The sequence below is a fragment of the Momordica charantia genome (genome assembly GCF_013281855.1).
Source record: "Momordica charantia cultivar OHB3-1 chromosome 5 unlocalized genomic scaffold, Mcharantia_2.0 BLBB01000005.1, whole genome shotgun sequence".
NCBI lineage: Eukaryota > Viridiplantae > Streptophyta > Magnoliopsida > Cucurbitales > Cucurbitaceae > Momordica > Momordica charantia.
Genome location: NW_028275163.1, coordinates 2,461,472 through 2,483,350, shown reverse-complemented (window position 1 = coordinate 2,483,350; position 21,879 = coordinate 2,461,472). Strand labels below are relative to the sequence as shown.

General features: G+C 35.5%; 4 protein-coding genes and 2 non-coding genes across 9 annotated transcripts; 4 read left to right on the top strand and 2 right to left on the bottom strand.

Annotated features, from left to right (window-relative positions):
• The first annotated feature begins 5,346 nt into the window (after positions 1–5,346).
• On the top strand, positions 5,347–6,201 carry LOC111016240 (BON1-associated protein 2-like). Its single transcript, XM_022291551.2, has one exon. The coding sequence runs from the start codon at positions 5,502–5,504 to the stop codon at positions 6,015–6,017; it is 516 nt and encodes a 171-aa protein (XP_022147243.1). The 5' UTR covers positions 5,347–5,501; the 3' UTR covers positions 6,018–6,201.
• Positions 6,202–8,281: 2,080 nt separating this feature from the next.
• On the top strand, positions 8,282–9,181 carry LOC148211147 (BON1-associated protein 2-like). Its single transcript, XM_088123686.1, has one exon. The coding sequence runs from the start codon at positions 8,410–8,412 to the stop codon at positions 8,929–8,931; it is 522 nt and encodes a 173-aa protein (XP_087979812.1). The 5' UTR covers positions 8,282–8,409; the 3' UTR covers positions 8,932–9,181.
• A 425-nt stretch (positions 9,182–9,606) lies between these two features.
• On the top strand, positions 9,607–9,677 carry TRNAG-GCC (transfer RNA glycine (anticodon GCC)). Its single transcript has one exon. It is a non-coding gene; the product is annotated as a tRNA-Gly (tRNA).
• A 10-nt stretch (positions 9,678–9,687) lies between these two features.
• On the top strand, positions 9,688–9,772 carry LOC148211146 (small nucleolar RNA snoR114). The gene has a single exon (XR_015791134.1). It is a non-coding gene; the product is annotated as a small nucleolar RNA snoR114 (small nucleolar RNA).
• A 548-nt stretch (positions 9,773–10,320) lies between these two features.
• Positions 10,321–13,289, bottom strand: LOC111016358 (RING/U-box superfamily protein). Of its 3 annotated transcripts, none has more exons than XM_088124547.1 (5): positions 12,217–13,289; positions 11,987–12,127; positions 11,774–11,906; positions 11,050–11,214; positions 10,321–10,801 (listed from the first exon to the last, which is right to left on the bottom strand). In XM_088124547.1, the coding sequence occupies exons 1-5, from the start codon at positions 12,777–12,779 to the stop codon at positions 10,631–10,633; spliced, it is 1,173 nt and encodes a 390-aa protein (XP_087980673.1). In that variant the 5' UTR covers positions 12,780–13,289; the 3' UTR covers positions 10,321–10,630. The 3 variants fall into 3 exon arrangements, with proteins under 3 accessions (XP_087980673.1, XP_087980672.1, XP_022147431.1); XM_088124546.1 differs by having other exon boundaries at positions 10,321–10,804; positions 12,217–13,286; XM_022291739.2 differs by having other exon boundaries at positions 10,321–10,804; positions 11,987–12,109; positions 12,217–13,284.
• A 2,925-nt stretch (positions 13,290–16,214) lies between these two features.
• On the bottom strand, positions 16,215–21,411 carry LOC111016270 (homeobox-leucine zipper protein ANTHOCYANINLESS 2). 2 transcript variants are annotated; one of them, XM_088124129.1, is made up of 9 exons: positions 21,038–21,411; positions 20,738–20,958; positions 20,527–20,644; positions 19,938–20,432; positions 19,566–19,667; positions 19,294–19,491; positions 18,420–18,582; positions 17,948–18,321; positions 16,215–16,871 (listed from the first exon to the last, which is right to left on the bottom strand). In XM_088124129.1, the coding sequence occupies exons 1-9, from the start codon at positions 21,128–21,130 to the stop codon at positions 16,533–16,535; spliced, it is 2,103 nt and encodes a 700-aa protein (XP_087980255.1). In that variant the 5' UTR covers positions 21,131–21,411; the 3' UTR covers positions 16,215–16,532. The 2 variants fall into 2 exon arrangements, with proteins under 2 accessions (XP_087980255.1, XP_087980254.1); XM_088124128.1 differs by having other exon boundaries at positions 16,215–16,874; positions 21,038–21,408.
• Positions 21,412–21,879: the final 468 nt, after the last annotated feature.

The following is a 21,879-nucleotide window of genomic DNA, read 5'->3' as shown; positions in this document are numbered from 1 at the left end:
ATATTTCGACTTTCGCGTTCTTTTTTATTTCAATAATATATAGGTTAAAAGATCTATGTACTCTCCTTAAATTACCGATAACTTTTTTAAATAAATTTAACAAAAATATGATATGGCTAATGAAAATATCTTTACTTTATTTATTGGCTTAACCCCTAACCCAACTTTATAGTAGTTAATATATTCTCTCAATAATTAATTTATAGGTTGAGTTTGTATAGTCAAAGTTAAGAGATAAATTATCAAAGAGAACATAGCTCAGTGGTAATTAACATATACTTCCAATCTTATAAGTTGGATCCCCTACATGTATTAAAAAAAAAGAGATAATATTTAATTATGTTAAAAAAAAACCAATGCATATTTTAATTGTTATGGATAAGAAATTATAATCAATTTTAAAATATGAAAGTACATAAAATATATTTTTTAGACGTGATTTATATTATATACAAGGAAGAAATTGTTTCTCCCCATTTTGTCTTTTTATTTAAAATTTTTTGGCAATTATAATTTGTACCTTTTAAATACAAATCTCTCTCATCTCAACCCGGTCTTGAAATGCTTACTTTCTCTCCTCCCTATTATTGTCCAAGAGCCCCAGCTATCTTTTCACTATCATTTTCTTGTTTGTTTTCTTTTGTCATTTTTCCCTTTTGTCTAATAATATAATATAACATTGACTAAAAATTTATTTTTCATCCCTATCTAATTAATATTTGCTATGCATGTAGACCTACCATTGAGTAGCTAATACTAACAGTAAAATTGGTCATGGTAAGAAAGCCTCAAGAGATGCATTCTAGGGTTTTTTTACCTCTTATGAGGTGAGATTCGGTCGAATGGGCCTAGGTCAATCAAAGAGGCTCAATTGAACAGAATGGTCAAACGAAGGTTAAAGGGTCCAAGCCACATGCGCCGACCAAGGTTCGGCTCCGAGCAGGACTCGGCCAAATGGTCGGGAGATTCCTTTCTTCCTCTCCGATCAAATGAAACGACCCAGTCCAACGGTCCCCGTGGCTCCACAACTCCATCAACTGTGGGCTAGACAAACCCAACACCAAAGATCTCCAAAAAGATCCTAAGGGAGAAATCTCAGTTTACTCTTGAATTGATTTGTGAGATTTGCAATCGCTCTTTCCCCCGCCTCCGTGGGCAAGTAACAGTGTCGTGAGGAAGGAGTTTAGAGGCCTTACGGTAGCACGCACTTATTTTTCTTTATAGGTCATGCGAAGGGGGTCAGTCCAAGATCGTATTGTTCTCTACAAAGACAACAGACGCTCTCAACAGCTAGGTGCCACTCTCTTTCTGAGTTATTCCAGCTTCTTCATGATTTCGTGTTGCGGTAAAAAAAAAAGGGTCGTCTCAACATTATGCCTTGAAGAGGACTCGAACTCTCTACCGAGCTTCACCCAGCCTGCATTTCCTTTTGAAGGGGCCTGGAGTTAGCTCACCCTCGCGGGATCACGACCCTTTATCCCGACCATTGTAGCACGTGTGTCGCCCAGGGCATAAGGGGCATGATGACTTGACGTCATCCGCACCTTCCTCCGACTTATCACCGGCAGTCTGCTCAGGGTTCCAACCTCAACGGTTGGCAACTAAACACGAGGGTTGCGCTCATTGCGGGACTTAATCCAACACCTTACGACACGAGCTGACGACAACCATGCACCCGCTTTCTGTCGGCCGACCACTACATAAGCCGCTAACGTCGAGCTTTCTCCGCCAGACATTGGATAGCGTCTATAGTAACAATCCATTCGAGTCAATAGTTTCCAGGCCAGCTCCATTGCATCTTATATACCACTTTGTTCCTTCTATATAACTCATTCCCACAATGTAGTAATTTGCTCCATGCAATTGAGTCATAGTGGGTTTAACGACCTATATTTCCAAGTACGTGCATAAAGACATGATTAGTACCACAAATCTCATTCCATAGAGTATAATAAATTCATTATTGTTGTACCAAAATAGAGGTTTGATATAAACCACAAGTAATTAGTAATCAATAGTTTGTTTTAGTTTTTTTTTTTTTTTTTTTGGAAAAAGGAAAAATAAAACAATTTTCTTGAAAGTTCCATGTGGAAATTGTTGGCATCCTAAACTTCAAAGTAAGCTTAATTGTAAATGATGAGAGAATTTGCCCAAACAAACCGTACATCCTTCCATACGTAAGCATTCTGTGTCTTTTATCTTCCTCTTAACTAATTTGTTAAACAACCGTCTAACCTTATAATTGAATTAGAGTCAAGTTTATCGATTCAATTTTATGTGCTATTTAAAGTAGAAAAGATAATAATGGTTAAAGTCCAAAAAAAATTGATTTTAAAAAATAATGATACTAAAACTCCAACAAAAAATAATCTTAAAATTAATTACGTTAATTTATGGTTTAATTTTCATAGAGAAAATGGGTTTTTATCGATCTTTAACTTTGAAATTTAAAAAATAGATTCTCATCGTGTAAAATTATCTGTGTTATTATTATTCTGTCTGAGTTAGATAAAAATAATCAACTCCAAATTAATAATGCTAATTTTAAGATTTATAATAAGTACACGACGTCTAAAAATACATAAACTAAAATAAAATGAGTTTCATAGTACTAAGACCAAAATGTATATCATCTATATACATAGTTAGAATGTAAAATTATGTTTCATTGTATAAAAAATTCGAGCTTCACGCTTATCTTGCAAAATATATATATAATACAATTTGTGGGAGTTGGGAATCGAACTACTCATAATCTCTTGATTTGAGATACGTGTTAATTACTACTGAGCTATGCTTGTTTTGACATTTTATTGCATATTTTAATTATTACGAATAACGCATGAAATATTTTTTCGAACCCTATGAAATTAGAGTATGTCTTTTTGATATTTATCTCTCAAAGGATACATTTATTTGTATGGCTGATGGGTGCATAAACCAAATAAATAGTACACACCATACAATACAAGAATTTTAATTTTTGTCGAAATAATTTTCAATGAAATTCAAATTTTGTCGCCATTATTCGGGATGAAAGTAAATTTTGTTGCTACTATGCGACAATATTTAATTTCGTTAGCAAAATCAACCTCTGACGAAATAAGCAGAAGTCTCGATAAAGAAATTTGAATTATGTAATCATATAACTTGCGATGAAAGCATATTTTGTTGAGAAAAGTTATTTTTACTTACGAATTTATAATTTTGTCGGTAAAAGTATCTCCCAAATTTCATAAGCAGATTTTTTTGCTAAAGGTAGAATTTCAATGCGCCATTTATATTTTTGTGAAAATTAACTATGACGAAATTTGTTTCGTCGAAATATTCTCAATCAAACGTGACGTTTAATATAAACGGAGACGAAATTGAGACATCTACCAATGTGTTGAATTTGTTGAAGAAAATCTTCTTTTAAACTTGAAACCACGGACGAATACTTTATAAAGTAACGAGATTGATTATGAAATATTCAATTTCTAAAAGAAAAAGTTGAGGAACATAAATAATAAAAGAATAGCAAATAGGAACATTAAGTATCAAACCACATATGTAAGTCAAGATTTTTCAACCTCTAGTCTGTTAAAATTTGGTGTTAGTTAAGGTGTTTTTTTTTTTCTCTTTTTTTGGGTTAAAAAGCTAAGAATCCATTTCATTTTTTTTTTTTCCTTTGTTTCCATAAAACAAGTTGTTTGGATGCATTTTCTAAGAAACGATTAATTTATGATTGTTTGTAAAAAGAAGACCAAGGATAAAGATGTTTCATGCGAAGCTTATCCATTTGAATAAGTCATTGACACGTAGGACTCGACGACTTTGAGTCAATCAAAGGTTTCCTGTTATTAATATTGTTTTCTATATTCAAATATTATTTTGGAAAAAATTGAGAAGTTTCATCTTTAATACCATTAAATATTCCACAATCTTTTTTCTTTTTTATAATTTTGTAATTTGTAATTTTTCTTTTTTGATTATCAAATATTTAATAATGATTTTACCTATTATTATTTCTGTCTAAAACGATTTATTTTTGTCTTTGATAAAAGTATTTTCAAATTTGGTTCATTTTAGTCTATATATTCTACTAAACGTCAATTTTGAATCATATATTTTTAAAAGGTAGCTATTTTGATACATATTTATAAAATTTTAACATAAATTTCATAGATCATCAAAATATTTTAATACATATTTTATACTATATTTCAATAAATTTTTGTGAAAAATATTAAAATTACGATCGAAAAAAGTTTAAACAAAAATAGTATTTAAAACAACTTTCCACGGCCCTGTAATCCTAGTGTATAAAAATTTAGTGTAAATTTTAGGATTTTGAAAATATTAATGCCTCAAATTTATAATAATATTAATGGATATGTTGATAAATAATAAAATATAGATATTGAAGGATATTTCTAAAAATGGATAAATTTATAAAATTATTTCAGTTAATAAACCAGCAATAAATCTTATCCTTTTATGAACATATATTTATTTTGGTAAAATTTTGTTGTTATTTTTTGACTTTTCATATTGATATCAAACTCGTTGATTTATATTTTATAGATATATTGACATGTTAATAAATATTTTATTCTTTACCTTAAAGTATATTTGATTTAAAATGGTAGCTATAGCCAAAATTAAAACTTGAAATTTGAATAAGTAATTGCAATATATGGTTAAGGACTTAAGGCTGTTTGTTGGATTATTTAATTTCAAATAAAAAAAAAGGATGACATCAAAATCTAGATGTTTAAATTTATTGTAGTATCGAGACTTTCAAATATTTTATTTTATTTGAAATACTTTTAAACATCCATTTAGTCCACAAATTAAATTTGCGTACAAAATTATTTTAATAATTATCATTAACCATTAGACAAGATCTCAATTTTATCTAAATACTTAATTAATTATTGTCAATATGTGTGATATTATAATGTACCTACTGGTAATGAATTTTTCATCCTATCACCAATCTTAATAGATAAAAAAGAAGAAAGAAAAATGATGGAAGAAACTAAAAGGATAAGATTTGTTTGAAGCCAACCTAAGTTTTGACGGTAATTGACACGTGTCTCTACCCACGAGGTTATGAGTTCGAATATCTTCATCCTACTTGTTGTACTAAAAAAAGTATTTGTTTCAAGATTATATAATATGTAATTTAAATATTATTTTTTTAGAGAATTATAAATGGCTTAATTTGTTTGAAATTTTAAAAAGATATTAACCCTAATCTTTTTGTAAACAAATGTGTAATTTAATTTGTTTTCAAGCAATTTTTTTTCCCTTTTAAAAGGCAATTTAAAAGGTGGTTTTGCGTAATATTGAATACTTACTTGTCACTAAATCAGGGGCTTCATCCTCGAACGTCTGCCTTTTCGCTCTCTCTTCCTCCCAAAATTTCCCCTCTCCCTCCATTCATCGAAACCCTAATTTTTGCTTCTTCAACACGAAAATCAAATCAAATCAGTTCCTCCTGCTTCCTTTTCGCCATGGCGTCGATATCGAGGACTCTTCAAATCACCGTTATTTCCGCCGAAGATCTCAGCCGTCATCGGAAATCGTTAAAGAAGAACTCGTTCGCGACCGTCAGAATCGACTCTCAGAACATCGGCAGCACGCTAATCGACGGCGAAGGCGGGAGCTATCCTTTCTGGAACCACAAAATTGAGTTCAACTTGCCGTCGAATGTAAGTTTCATCACTGTGGATGTGCATTGTGGAAATTTCTCCAGGAACAAGATCGTCGGAACTACGAGAGTTCCGGTATCGGACTTTTTAGGCGGATCCTTGCCAGAAACTTATCTGCATATTCTGAGCTACCGGTTGAGAGATGTTAGAGGTAATAGGAATGGAATTGTTAATATTTCTGTGAGAGTTACGGCGCCTGACGTTGTTGAATCCACTCCAAGAACGGCAAAACTCCAGGCGCCGTCGGAGAAAATTAATTTCGGCACCGGCGCCGGCGTTGCAGTCGGAATCCCTTTTTGGAGTGGTTCCGGTATTTGACGCCTTGGTATAGCTACCATCGATTTCTTTTTTCTTTTTTAAAATTACAATTCATAAATTTAAAATGCAAATAGTGTATATAATTTTAATGTTAGTTTTAAAATGTTGATTTGAAAGAATGGTTTTTCCTTTTTGAGACAAAAATAATAGAAGTTTAATTATGAAATAAATTATATTGATGATTATTATAAAAAGACAATTTTTTGTTAGTTAACAAATTAACTAGTTATTATATATATATATATATATATTTTTGAAACGAAACTAGTTATTATAATTAAGTAAATTGAATTGATGAAAATTTAATTTTATCTTTATAATTAATTTGTATAAAATAATTATAATTTCCATTTGTTTTTCTCTTACATATAGTCTTATAGATGTTTATAAAATTATATTTTGAAGGGAAAAAGCGATTATGGGCTAATTATTTCTACCAAGTTTGGAGATAAAATTCACATAAAGGGCCCAATCCAATCTATTCATCAATTAATATTTTAAAAAAATAAAGGGTTTGAGATTGATGTTATATTTTTTTGGAAATATCTATATTTTCTAGATAAATATTACAAGTATTGACATTAAGAATATTAATAATAATGATGATGATGTATTTTGGATTTTTATTTGCCAACTCATTAATTAGATTTTTATATATTTCGTGAGTTTTCATATTTTTCATTTAATATTCATCCACGTCAACATCATTAATATTCTCAAAAAGTGGGAGTTGAATAATTCTGTAATATCGAACATTCAATTCCATGCGTTTGTTACTGAGTCTTTGACAATGACCCTCCACGGCCTCCTTTTTGGACAAATATTTACCACAACTAATATATGGAAAAAAAAATAGCCATAGTTTCCAAACTATATAATAATTAAAGTAAGACGTGTTCAATGAGGATAAAATAAAGATAAACGTTATGAAGATTTTGATTTATAGAAAATGTAGCAAAGGGGAAAAATCACAAATAATCAAAATGAGAAATCTATTCAATTGTGGAAGTAACACAGACTAATTTTTAGAAATAACGTCCCCTGTCTGATAAAATAAAGAAATAGGTTAATTTCTTATTTTGAATCTGATTGTTTCTCAAAAAAAAAAAATAAATAAATAAATAAAATACAACCTATCAATTTATTTTATTTAAATCCTATATTTAGTTGAGGAGTTTTAAATTTTATTTCAACTTCTAGAATTTCTATCTTAGTTTATAAACTTTGAAAAGACAATCATTTTAGTTATACTATTATTGTCCCACTTAATATTCGTACATCATCTAATGCTCATCTACACTTGCTTATACATGATCCAAAATTATTATTGCCAAGTTATGCTAAATGCAACCAAATCTTCTATGCATGCAGCAAGCCTATCCATCAATAATGGTGTCCATAAAGAACCATGACATTTTGACTGGGGTCCTTATAGTCTCGTTATCGATGAGACTAGTCTTTCTTCACATCCAATTGGAAGTAGATTCTCTTTGCCAAATTTGAACCGACCCAATTATACCCTAAAATAAGAAAAAAGCCCTAAACGATAATTTGTTTTAAGAGAACACCAAACGTGACTAGGTAATTTTACACCATTAGGTGTATATGTTAGACATCCAATAAATGAATTAAAATTACCAACTCATCAATTAAGCTTTAGTGTTGAATAGTAGTTTATTATGTTTAATATGATATCAGAACAGAGTCCTCATTTATTTCGTTGATCTGGAAATTGGGATAAGAAAAACAAGGGGGATTCCATTGATTTTGTGTTAAGATAGCAATCAAAGAGAGCAGATAGGGTTTCAAGTTTATCAAAATCATATGTTGTCTTTAACTTAGCGATAATTGACGCTTGTTTCTCATGTCACTGATCCAAACCCCTACCCAATGAATTAAAAAGAAAGAAAAAACTAAACCCCTACCCAATAAATTAAAAAGAAAGAAAAAACTTACACCCATATAATAGAAAAAAAAATGTAAATTCCATAAACTTTTATCTATTTACTGTTGGGGATTTCGTGGGGACTGGGGGCACTAGTCTCAGTGTTGGAATTCCAAACGCCACTCCAAAAAACTTTATTTCTTAATCCCAAAAGAAATTAATAAATAAATAAAACTTTCCATCTTTACACGGCGCGCGCGCCAGAAATTGAACTCACCCGGAATTTTCTCTCACCTTCATTTATAATTTTCCTGACCGACGACCACCCTAGTCAGCTCCACGCCACTCGTCTGTCATCCATATAAAGCCACAGCCGCGTCTCTTTATCATACCCAAACACGTTTATTTTCCAGAACCACCCCCTCTTTTTCTCTCCCCTTTCTCTCCTCTTTCCGCCGTCGCCTCCTTAAATCTCTCATCCGTCTCCCATTCTCTTCAATCTTTCTTATGGCCGCTTCTAATTTTCCATCGCGAACGATCGAAATCACCGTGATCTCCGGCGAGAATCTGCAGATCCGAGGGAAGCCGATCAGCGGCGATTTGTTCGTCACCGTTAGATCTGATCTTCAGAGTGAGTCCGCGAGCACGAAAATCGATCGCGATGGCGGTGGATTCCCTCGCTGGAACGAGAAGCTCGTCCTCGATCTGCCAATGCTTGAGGCGTTCGTGCTTGTGGAGGTCCGCCGCAGAGGCTCTGGCCGGAAAATTAGGACCGTCGGCACGGCTAGGGTTCCGGTGTCGGATTTTACCGCCGGATACGTGCCGGAAAGTCATCTGCAGTTCTTGAGTTACAGATTGAGAGACGACAGAGGCGAGAGGAACGGAATTGTTAATTTGTCGGTGAGAGTGAAGATGGCGGGAGGAATAGGAGTGCCGGTCCCGGAGAGAAAATTTCACGGCGGCGGCTGCGGCAGCGAAGTCGTCACCGGTATTCCGATATGGAATATTGGTTATGGAGCTAGATTTTAATTTAAAAAATATATATACACACACACTCAAAAACTCAAAAAGCAATTATTTATTTTATTCTTTAAGATGTATATAATCAACACACCAGAAAAAAAAATGAAAACACCATTCTTCCTTCCATTTTTTTTCCACAAAATAAATATTCATTGTAAGCTTGTAGTTGTATTGTAGTGCATGGATTATAAAGGGACAAAATAGATAAATTCTCTTTCGTTAAAAATATATACATATATATATATATATTTTTTTTTTTGGTGAACATCTTACTTTTTATAGTACATCAGCGGGAATTAATCGATTCCTTTTTTTTATCGAAAATATATGTTTGAATTATATAATTTAGTTCTTAACATTCGTATTATTTTTACTACAAGATAGGGTTTGTGTTGGGGGGCGGATCCACCCTCAGGTGGATTGCATCCCAAAGTGTGCGCCAAGCTCTTAGATCGGTGCGATGGCCCGACTCCCTACTCTTAACTTTTCATGTCACAAGATATGGTCAGTAGTGCACACACGAGTTTGGCATCAAGAAGTGTGCATGATATTTTAAAAAGAAAATAAAATAAAAAAAAAAAAAAGCATTCAACATAAAACACTATTTTTAAATCTTATTGGCTCTTAAAATTAAAATTATTTTTTAGTACTTAAAATAAATTACAAAATGTATTCTACAAAGCACCAGTGGTCTAGTGGTAGAATAGTACCCTGCCACGGTACAGACCCGGGTTCGATTCCCGGCTGGTGCATTTCTCTTAAGAGCTGTGATGAAATTTAAGCAATCGTGATGTAAGGGTTCATCACAACCATCTGACCTCAAGATGAAATCTGCTTCTCTGAGCTCCTTTTTTTTATTATCCTTTTTTTTTTGTTGGTTTCAAAATAATGTTCTCAGAAATTCCAAGATTACCTAATTTCAAACTTACATTAAATTAAGAATTATGTCACGAGTTCATTGCAAACAAATTGGGACATTTAAGACTTGTTTGATAATGTTCTTGTTCTCATTTCACATTTTTTGAGTAACAGACATATTATGTATCTCATTTTTAAATTTTGATAAACATTTCCAAAAAATAGACTAAATTTAGAAACTACAAAAAATAGTTTCGTTTTTTTTACGTTATATATAGTATGACATGTAGACCTATATTTCATTACCTCCATGTTCGACCCTTACCATGCAGAAACATACTAAAAACCAACCTAAATTAGATATATATCTCGTTAAGAGATCATGTGTTCAAACCCCACCATTTACAAATTAGAAACGAGAACGTTATCATTATATTGACAAATATACATGTACCTATAAGACAATGCAAATTCACGGAACTATTAGAATATTTGTAAAATATACCAAAAAAAAAAGACTAAATATAAATTATTGGAGAAATTAAATAGATATGTGCAGACCAAAATTAGATTAAAACACCAAATGGGCTCTCCCAACATAATAGTATTCTCATCAGAACAAAGTCAAAAACACAGTTCCCTCAGATCCAAATTTACACAAGTCAGAACTCAAATACTTTTTAGCCTAAAAATTACACATACATACATACAACAGCAGCTGCTTCCAAACACTCTCTCCGCAGGAGACCTTAGAAATATGGTCTCTCCCCACTGGCCACCAAGCCCAAAACATGATTTGGGGTGTGTCGTCTTTCGTCTTTCGTCCATCGTATACTCCACCGTCACGTCACACTTCTTCGTTACTGGAACTGTTTGGCTTCAAGATGTTGAACTTGCAGAGTGGGCAGGTGGCGTTGATGTGTAGCCATTTGTCGATGCAGCTGCAGTGGAAATGGTGGTTGCAGGGAAGTTCTCGCAGCTCTGTTCCGTTTTCGTATGCGGTGAGGCAGATGCAACACTCCTGATGATAAGATATTGTGTTAGAAAAAGGAGGGAATTTGTTTGATTTTGTATTATTGTTCTGTTTAACTCCTCTTCCTGCTCCAATGGTGTTTTTGCCTGAGAGGGAAGTGGAATTTTTGAACTTCTACACCATCAACTACCGTAATGGAGCAGTTTTAAGAATGAATGAGATAGAATTCGAAGATCGGTTTAGACAAATTTTCAAGTTCTTTAATGCACACAGAGCTCGAACCAGAAACTTACAGCGTCTTCAGGACGAAGAAAACGTTCTGTAGGTGCATCACTGTCACAATTAGTCATTATTCCTCCGGTGGATTCTTGAACATCACCATTCACTTTCTCGAAATCGTCTGTTCTGTTGTATTTGTACTTTGGTAAGCGCTCGATATCTTCCTTGGTTGCTCCTTCCTGATTTTTTTGAACAAACGAAATAGGGTGAGATGACAATAGCAACAGTAGGAAGTATCAATACGAGCACGTCTAGTGGATATATCAAAGTAATTGATTGATGAAGCCTTTTCCATCCAAAAACACACCATGATACTCGAACATAAGCCGAAAATATCTGCAATAGAACCTATCCGATTGCTTTTACGGATCAAAAACTATGGCCATCCAGAAGGAAATATCTACAACTATTAAGAGACTTAGAGACACATAACAGAAGAAAAATATATACTTTCGACAACAATAATTGAGTGAATGACGAGACAACTAGTTCTGCGAATACTCAAAATTTTAATTCAGACATGAGAGAATGTATCTGAATAAGTTACATATTTGAGTGGCATTTTTGGCATCAACTAAATTTCCTGTAAGAATTAGCACAAATTCATGATACGTCTTAAAAGCGTTTTATGCAAGCCAGTATTTCATCTAATATACCATTATGTCCATTTGCAACATGCCGAATAAAAGAAAAGATGAACCGGAACCAGCAGATCGAATCAAAGCTTGTCAAAACTACCTGATCAGTGACTGCATACAAGATGGCAATTATGCAAGGGAGGCAGCAGCAAATAGCAACACCGACAAGGCACGCAATTGCAACACAAATCAGAACAAATACGACGTCGAAAGCAAGGAATGTAATGCAAAGCCTGCAACATAAAACCGCAAATCGATGAGAAATTGAACAAAGGAAGTGTTAAAAAGACCATTGGTTTGGAAATCAACAAACCAGTATAGCTGAGGTGAATCATCTATCAATGTTTGGCCTCCAGCAGTTACCCAGTAAAATCCCATCAGCCACCAGATGAAAGAGAACAATGTATTTGCAGACTCAATATGCTTTGCAAGATTGCTATGGAAAAAACAGAAGCTACAGATTATCAATCAAACACCTTAAGCTCTCGATTGAATGAAATCAAATATTGATGGATTGAAATGGAAAATGAACATTGGCCATACCTGGGTTCTTCGTCATTCTCAGTAAGCTCTGTGACATAATCGTCTCCATCGCTTCCGGAGACCGAGTTCGAATCCTCGCCACTCGCCCAGCCGCCGTTATGGTCCAATCCAACGGTTTCTCTCGTGGAGCGCCGCCGCTTATACTCGGTGGCGACGCAGGCCATGTGAATTATACACTGCACTGCATATCCAGTGATCCAAAACCTCAGCGGCACCGAGGGTTTTTCGCTGGTGCTAAGCCCTAGGACAGTGAAACTAATGGCAACGAAGGCCAAGTTCCATAGAAGGTCCAAGAGGATAATGGGCTTCGAGTACGCCCAATCGCTCTGCCGCTCCTCCAGCTGCTCGGCGGCGGTCTCGCGGACCCGAACGGATGGTTCTCGGAGCATCATCTGCCGCCCACCTGCGCGGCGGAGAAGACGAACCGCGCGGCGCAGAGGCTGAGGCGAGCGGCCGATGAACGCTCGCGAACGGAGAAAGCCATCGGTGACCGAGTGACCGAGCAGAGGCGAATTATCCACCGCTCGGATGGAAGAAGAGGGCTGAGGGATTGAGCTGCGCATCCTGCGATTTGATTATCGATCTGTAGTTCGAAACTATTAACTCTCGGTGGAAAAATTAGGTTACGCGATCACAACTCCAAAAAGATTCACTCAAAATCAAAAGGGGGATCCACGAAACGGATCAAAATCGAACTTATCAAGAAGAATCAGAGCAAGGGCAATCCGAAATTCGGGTTGAAAAGATCAGAAACAACAAGGAATCAACTGGGACCCGGAGAAAATTCTGAGAAGATGAAGAATCTGACAGAAGTTGAAACTGGGAATTGGGGAAACTTACAGGGTTTTGAAGAATGAAACGGTGGAGGAAACCCAATTGAAATTATGGCAAGTTAGCACGAAATTCATGAGAATTTGGACATCATCTGTAGTTCGTTGAACGGAAAACCAATGAATCGTCAGTTTCAGTCAACGCGGCTGAAGGAGACGGAGGAAGAAAATGGTTTGAATTGGAATTACAGCTGAAACTGGATAGTGTTTGCTAATTTTTTTCGAATCTCCTTTTTTTTTCCTTTTTCTTTTTTTTTGCTTTAAAGATATGCTTAAATTAAAGTCACGTTACCAAAGTTTCAGCTAATTACCTATAATATAACTTTAATCTTCTTTTATAATTAATTGTATTTTTCATTTTGAAAAAATTATCACTTTTCTGAAAATTCGTGGTTGGTTTTGTTTAGGGCAGTTTTTATCCGGAAGAAATTAGACTGTGTTAGGTGTTGGATTATGCCAAGTTATTACAGGTGGTCAAATGATGTCCGACCTTAAATAAGAGGAACCTTTAAATGGAACAAACACTCCAACATTCGAGTTAAAAGAGGTGCAAGTTACGGTAAGTTGTTCTCGAAGTAGAATTGTATACCTCAGTCACAAATGAGTGTCTGTTTTATAGACAGTAGAGAGGACAAAGTCGTTGTAACCACTCCGACCGACAGTTATGGTTGTTGGGTCCAAGTCGATTGTCGGATCTGAGATCGCGATCTTCAGGTTGATTTGTAGAACTTTGATCTTCAACTCGGTCTTAGATGTAGGTCGATCCCCAAATCGATTGTCGGACCTTACCTATCATGGCGTAAATTTCTATCCATGCATAAAAATTTCACACATTTTTTAAATGTCATTAGTTTTATCTTTCAACTGATCCATGCAAATTTTAAAATTAGACCCTGGATTTTAAAAGAAATGGACTGATTAGACTTTTTTTTTTTTTTTTTTTGGTTATAAATGGGAAATCATCTTATTATATGGGGGACAGAAAACCCAAAGAATAAAAAGCCCAATATGTATGGACTTTGTATTTGCTCATCCACATCCTTTTCAACCCAACATGGAATATAAGAATAAGGTTAAATTATAAGTTTGATATGTGACATTTTTTAATGTGAACTTTATGAACATAATGTAATTAAACTGTATTGATTAGAAATAACGTAACGATATATGACACTTGAAGTATGTCACGTGTAAAGTTCACTCATTAGATTTTAGGCAACGAGGCATATGGGCTTACTTAAAAACCACATTTTGCCATGTAGGTCGACTTTTAGTTTCTATATGCTATTTTTATTTCTAATGACTTAGGTAAAATGTAATAATTTATTACATAGCAAATACTTAAATCTCTCATGTCGATATGAGGCTAATAATTGAGTCACATATATCTAACATATTTATAGTTAATGATTTTTAAGTCAACATGAGCTTAGCTCAACGATAATTGACACCTATCTCTTAAAGGTTTTAAGTTCGAACCCATCTCACTTGTTGCATTGAAATAAATAATAATAATAACTAATGATTTTCCACCGAGTGGTGACAAAAACATCCTCGAAAAAATATTGAGTTAAAATTTATCTTATATTTTAGTTGTAATAAATCAATAAATAAATAAACAGAAGACCTAAGTTACAAAATTGGCAACCAAATTTAGGGCCTGTTACACAAAATGATCTCTCAAAATTTTAAAGAGTGTCTATATATTAATATATCTTCAAATCTTATGATAATTGTCAGTTTTTCAATGATAGTCGTAGGAAGATAATCGAGTAGCACATGAACATTATTCTTATTTATTTATTTATTTATTTAAATCTCTCAGGCCTCCTCTGCTTGAGGCGGTATGGACAGTAGTAGCGTATTCGTCAAATTCATCTCCTCCATCACATTACTCTCTTTTACTTAGCAAAAATAGATGTATTTTTTTTCTTCTTTTTCAGAAGATAAATAGTTGTGATTCATAAATATTATTTTCATTATAGCAAAAAATTGAGAAGAGGTGGCAAAATTGTAGTGGATATGAAGGCGTAAATAAAAAAGGATGGGGCATTAAATGCACATCCCTCGCCGGCCCCACCGCGACCATATAAAATATTTTTTAATTGTGAGTTCAATTTTAACTTTATATTTACATGCCTTCGACTTAGTCAAGGCTTTCCTCGTATAACAATATTCTGATAAGATTAGTCAAAATGAATATAGTTCATCGTGGGTATCACTTTGTTTTGAAATTTAGTTTTCTGAAAAATATTATGCTGCTACCACTATTAGATCCTAACCCAATTCATGATTGTTACCAAGATACAGGAACTCGAGTGCATACCCGTTTTAAAATAATTAAAAAAAATTGAAAAATTTTCGAGTATTATAGAATCACGAGTATTCTCTAACGATACATCAACATCATTTTGAAAAGATCTTTATTGTGTGAAGTTAGAAGACGGCCTATAGACACAAACTAGCTACCAAAATGGTCCAGCACTCTAAAAAGTGTAACTTGGCAACTACCCTACATCGCCAAAAATAATTCCTAATTCCTAAACTTTATAAATAACTTCTCTAAAATCATACACAATATCCACCGACAACTTTTATTTAAAGATCCATCCAAGTTCTCTCAAATTTAGAAAATATTAGAATTTGCTTCACCGACAGGGTGGAGCCTTAAATTATTTTAGGATTTCTAGCTCTTTCAATTCTATTAATTTGGGAGCAAACAACACGAAAATTACTAAACTTCTTAACTATTTTATGTCTAGTTCTTTTTTTTTTTTTTTTAATTACATGAGGCTTAGGTATTCCAAAACTATAATCGATTTCAAATGAATTCTGCTTTATCATTACTTGTTGTATGCGCACCTAGATGGTTAGAGACCGCCACAATTTAAATCTTTTTAAAAAATTAGACCTAACGTCAATGGAGCGCCACATCATTTGGTCATGAAAAGACCAAGTGTTGATGTGGTTTGATCGACGAATATCTATTTTTGAAATATTATTTTTGGAAATAATTTGAAGTGACATATATTTGGAATAGGTTTAAAATCACAATTTTCGTATCAAACCTACTTTAAGAAAATAAATTAAATAAAGAAAAAAAAAAGGAAGAGGGCCAAAATGGGGAATGGAGAGAGATTGGGAGATAAATATCCAAATACTAGCGAATAACAAAGAGGGTCGGGTCATCAATTTTATCCGTATAAATAATAAAGAAATAATTCATAATAAATAAGAGTAATGAGTCAACACGAGGCCGGTCTCCTCGAGTCAATACCCGAACCCACCCACTGAGTCAACGCGCCGGCGGTTCGTTCTTGACTCAATACCACCCCCACGTTTTCTCACCATCCCTTCAAATAATAATAATAAACAATTGAAATAAAAAAAAAGGAAAAAGAAAACTTACACAAACTCCAAGGTCAGAAAGGTGAAATGGAAAGCGTAGCGAAGTGCAGTCAGAAATCTCAGATATACTGCAGCAGGTCACGTGGCGGGCTCGTGACACCGGAGCGCGGTTTTAATCTTCTGCACCGTACACGATATCAGATTATTCACCGTCTCCACCGACTCCACCGTCAGTTTCTCCGTCGGCAAACTGTTAACCAATATCTGAAACGCCACCGTCAGTAGACACCCTCCGCCGCCGCCGTCCGGCACCATCGCGAATCCGGACGGCAGCAGCGCCACGTAAGCCGAATCGCCGCCGTTCATCACCACCTGCATCGCCGGAATGTCCACCGGCGCGTACACCACAAGCGATCCCGAGGGATCGGTGCAGGTCTCTTGGAGAATTAGCATACTGCTCTGACTCGGATTCAGAGACTGCTGCAAAATCCCAAAAAATAAAAGTAATAATTTTTTTTTAAAATTTATAATATGATTTTGACGTGAAAGAAAAGAAACGAAAAAAACTTGTTCAGGGATAACTGAGGAGTGTCCTGTGATTTTGACTTTTGCAAGAAATTTAAAAAGAGAGAAGAGAGATGATTTGTAGTGTCAGCTCGAAAAGCTGCTGTCCACAGGTAATTTCTACATATTCTGAAAATTCTGTCGCCATAGATATTTCCAAATTCCATATTCGTCATTATTTTCTATTACCTTTTTCTTCTGATATTTCTTTCCCCATACGATCATACCCAATAAGTGGGGTTGGAATTATCAAATTTCGGTTCATTTTTGTATCCTTACTTTCATTTTATAGTCCTCTAATTTCCTTTCATTTTGAAAGAATGATAAATTATATCTTGAAAGTACGACATTTAAAAAATAACAAATACTAGACTAACAAATTTTAAAATATAAAGATAAAAATAGATGTTTTAAAAATATGTAGACCAAAATAAACCAAAATTAAAAATATTTAAATCAGAATATAACATTTAAACTAAATTTTAGTTGACTCCATCATACATAGATAATTTGATATAGGTTTAAATAACTTGGTTCCTTAACAAATACGATCAATCGTATTCTCACTGTCATTAAATATTTGATGTTTCAAAATATTTAGTGTGTAAAATATCGTACTAAAATTATGATTTTAAAAATGAGATAGAATGAAAATAAAATGACCAAAATAATCCTTTTTAAAAGTACAATATCGTTTTTATTAAAATGAACAAAAGTAAACCTTGTAAAAAATATTTTAAAAAATACAGGAACAAAAATAACTAAAATAAAAAATATAGTATTCAAACTAAAAAGAAATATATTTAAATTTATTTGATTTTACTCCATTATTAGACGCCGAAACTTCCATCCAATGATTATTATGAACTATGTGATGGGAGTTTAAAATTTTATAGTAATTTGATTGATTATATGTTTAAATTTTAACATTTTTAAAATTCTCTTTCAATTTAATTTTAGAGAGAGGGGAGGAGAGAAAAAGTACGTACGGCGGCGCGGAGGAGAGAGACGGAGTTGGCGTGGTGTTGGGCTTTGGGGATGTGGAGCATCTCCTGCATGGGGCCGCCGTTGGACAGAATGTCCCACTCGCTCCTCAGCCGCTCGTCCCGGAGGAACTCGAACACTCTCTCCGGCGACGCCGCCGGCAGCCAAACCGACGTCGCCGCGCTCAGCACAGTCCCCGGCGGCTCACCGGGATCGTCCACGCTGTTCCTCGTCATCACCCGGACGTCCTCCCCGACGCTGCCACCGGCGTTCAGCGTGTTCCACTTGTACACCGACGACGCGCACACGCCGGCGCAGAAGTTCGCCGTCATACGCTGCGCCAGCCTCAGCATGCTCCGCCGCCCACTCGCCGTAATCGCTAACACCCAAACCAAAAAAAGAATCATATTTTCATAACTAATTAATTAATTGTTTTGTAACGATGGGATGGTGGTATTATTGTAATTAACTGTTTACCGGAATGGTCGCGGTCGGAGATGAGAGTGGCGAGGCAGTCGCACTGGCGTTGGAGGGTGGCGATCCAGCGGGGGGCGCCGAAGCCGAGGCCGGAGCCGACGAGGGGCCGGTACAGCTCGTGGATTTGGGTTTCGTCGTATTCCGAATGCTCCACCCAAGTAACCTGCCATCATTCCACACCACTCGCAACACAATTTCCTTTCCATAATCCAAATATATTCTAAATTCTCAAAATTGAAGCCATTTATGGCCTAAAATAAGCAATACTGTATTTTCATAATGTATTACACAGTTTGAAATTATACAAAACTCAAAAATCACACTATATTTAACAAATTAAATATGAAAATTTTAACATTTTTTATAATATACCATACTAAATATAGAAAATTTTCCACTTCTAAAAATTTTACTGCAAATACTTAGGTTCTAAGCGTAACAACTTATCATATGATAAAAGGTAAAGATGGAAATTTTTTTCTAATAGATCATGAGATTATGAACAGTGCTCAATATAGTTTTATCCGAAAAATAAAAAATGGTTGTCAATATAGAAATAGTTCACAGTCATGGGCATAAGCATTTTTAAAATTTAAATACGAATTTCTCAAATTTAAGACACTTTTTTATTTTCGCATTTCTTTTTCTACATTATTAGATATTTAATGGTGGCGGAGAATAAGTTAAATGAGTCAAATATTTTCAAATACTTAGCTGCTTGCTTGTATGTAAAAATTTAACAATTTTATATATATTTCTCTCTCTTATATGTAAGAATTTTAATAGTGTTATTTCTCTTATATTTATCAAAAATATAATGCCGTAACTAAAAAATAGTTATCTATTCGATAAAGAATAAAATAAGAAAGGAAACCTTAGAGTAGCCATTGGGCATGTCGTGGATGAGGCAGCCGGAGGGGAGTCTTCTGCAGGGCGGAGGGGAGGAGTCGGCGATGGAGACGGAGACGTCGACGATGGCCCAGACGCCTTCGGCGTGCTGCTTGCAGAAGCGGAGGAAGCTGAGCTGTCTCACCGGAACCATGGGAGACAGAATTTGGAGCTCCGCATGCATCTGTGGGGTGGGGGCCGGTTTAAATAAATTAACAAATAAATAACAATAGGTGGAAATAATTAACAATTAATTACCAGTTGGAGAGCGCCGTTCTTGGTTCCTCCCATGCCGCCGGAGATCACGTCGGTGGTCGTCGCTGTGGCGATCATGTTCGGAAACATCTCCGCCCACCGGTTCTAACATCATAATTATATATAAATTAACAAATATCAGCACAGGCCTAGCTGTGTAATTACCTATTTGACCCTACCCTCTCATTTTACAGTTTATAGTAAAATTTAGATGTTCGTCGATAAATAAATTATATCCAATAAAACATTGAAATTATACTCTTTTTCTCGAGATTTGGAGATTGTATTTACGTACTCCCAAATTATAGTACTTACAAAAAAAACAAAAAGAGTGAATTTAAGTTAGGTTATAAAGTCACGAGAGAGAGAGCTTACAGCGTCCATTAAAGTGTGAACCAGAGCAGAACTGTTGAGGAGGACGATGGCAGTTTCTCTGGAACCTTCACAAACGAAGCCATTGCCATTGATTCTACCTCCAATGCCACTGAACATTCTCTCATATTCTTCTTCATTCATCCTCTCTCCCACCCACAGCGGCTCCTCCGCCTTCGCTTTCTTCACCAGCTCTTCCATCGCTGCCACCGCCACCTCCAAATACACGCTCCGATCCCCATACTCCGCCGCCGGCCACGAGCTCGGCCGCGCCAGGAGCTTTCCTGCGACGCCGCACACCCGCTCCAGTTCCTCCTTCAGCCGAGCGTTTTCGATTCGGAGCTGTTGCTCTTCCAGCGAGATTTCTCCGATTATCGCCGGGCCGCCGCAGTCCGAGCAGATAGGGTTTCTAATCGCCTCGCGAATCGCCATGTTCTCTGCTCGGAGCTTGTCGTTCTCCTGCCTTAGTAGCGTGTTCTCGTGGCGCTCCAGTTGAGTCTGGAAATGGATCCATCGAAAAAATTTAAAACAGAAATCGATTGTATTGATTCTCGGTTTTCGAAATTTTGGATTTATTTGGGGATTTTCTGACCTTCATTTGAGTTCGGCGATTTTGAAACCAGAATTTTACTTGTTTCGTTTCTAAACAGAGTCGTCTACTGAGCTCCAATCGCTGCTTCTCATCAGGATGGGGACACTCCTTGAACATACTGAGAATGAGAATCAAAAAATTTCTCAAATCATTTTTAAGCATGCTCTTCGTTGCTATATTACATGAAAAACTAGGTAGATTTTGATCTTACGCTTCGAGTTCTTGGATCTGCTGCGGAGTGTGGCGGTGGTACCGCTTCTTCTTCCTAGGGTTTTCGCCGGCGGCGTCCTGATCGTCGCCGGAGCCGCCGCCGCCGCCGTCGCTGCCGGATCTGCTCTCCGCCGGTTCCTCCTCCCGACATCTCCTCCTAACATTCGGCTCGTAACCGTCCGCCGGAATCATCTCGCCCGCGCCGAGCCCATCGATATTCGTCTGCACAAAAGAAAAAGAAAACGAAATCGGATTTGAAATGCGGATTCGAAAGAGATATTAGAGAGAAAGGGCGCCGTACGAGAGCGAGAGAGAGCCTGGGGGAAGAGAACATGGATTTGGGGAAAGAGTAGTGAGTGACGAGTCGTGGCTGAGCAATTGCACCGGAGGCCATAAGACAACCGTAGCCGCCGCCGCCGCCGCCGCCAGCAGTTTTCCGATGGACAAATTCTGCTCAGGAAGCCATGGTTGGGCGATGGGGGAAGCTTGAGGAGGAAGAAACTGAAACCCTAGATGAGAGAGAGAGAGGGAAAAGGGGGGGATTTGAGGGAGAGATTTGGGGAAAAAGGGGAGTGAAAGATAAAGAGAGGAGAGATGTGGAGTATTTGAAGCCTTGCAAAAAACAGATACAAAACCTCCAAAAAATGGTTGGTTGACTCTTCTCTCCCTTTTCCTCCTCCTCCTCCTTCTTTCTCTATCAGACTCAGACTCAGACTCTGTCATTTGCAGTGTAAAAAGGGTTTACAGTTTCTCTCTCTCGTGTGTAATAGTCTATCCACATTTCCATCCATATATTCAAATCTTAATATATTATAAGTCTCGTGTTGGCCTAAGGGATAAATCGACATTTTCAATATAGTTCAAAAGACTCGATAAAATATAAAAAAGTATCAACAAAATATCACTAATATATACATAATATTAATATCAATCATTTTTAACCTATTTATAAATAGAGAAATGTTGATTTATTAATTTAAATAATTTTTACGATTTTTTTAATTTCTCCAATTTTGACAGAACTATCTATCTATGACATTGATATTTTGTTATTATTTCCATGAAATTGAGACTTTGATAAAAAAAAAAACATTTAAAACCTTGGTAATAGGGAAGAAAAATTTAGTTTTGTTGTTTAAATTT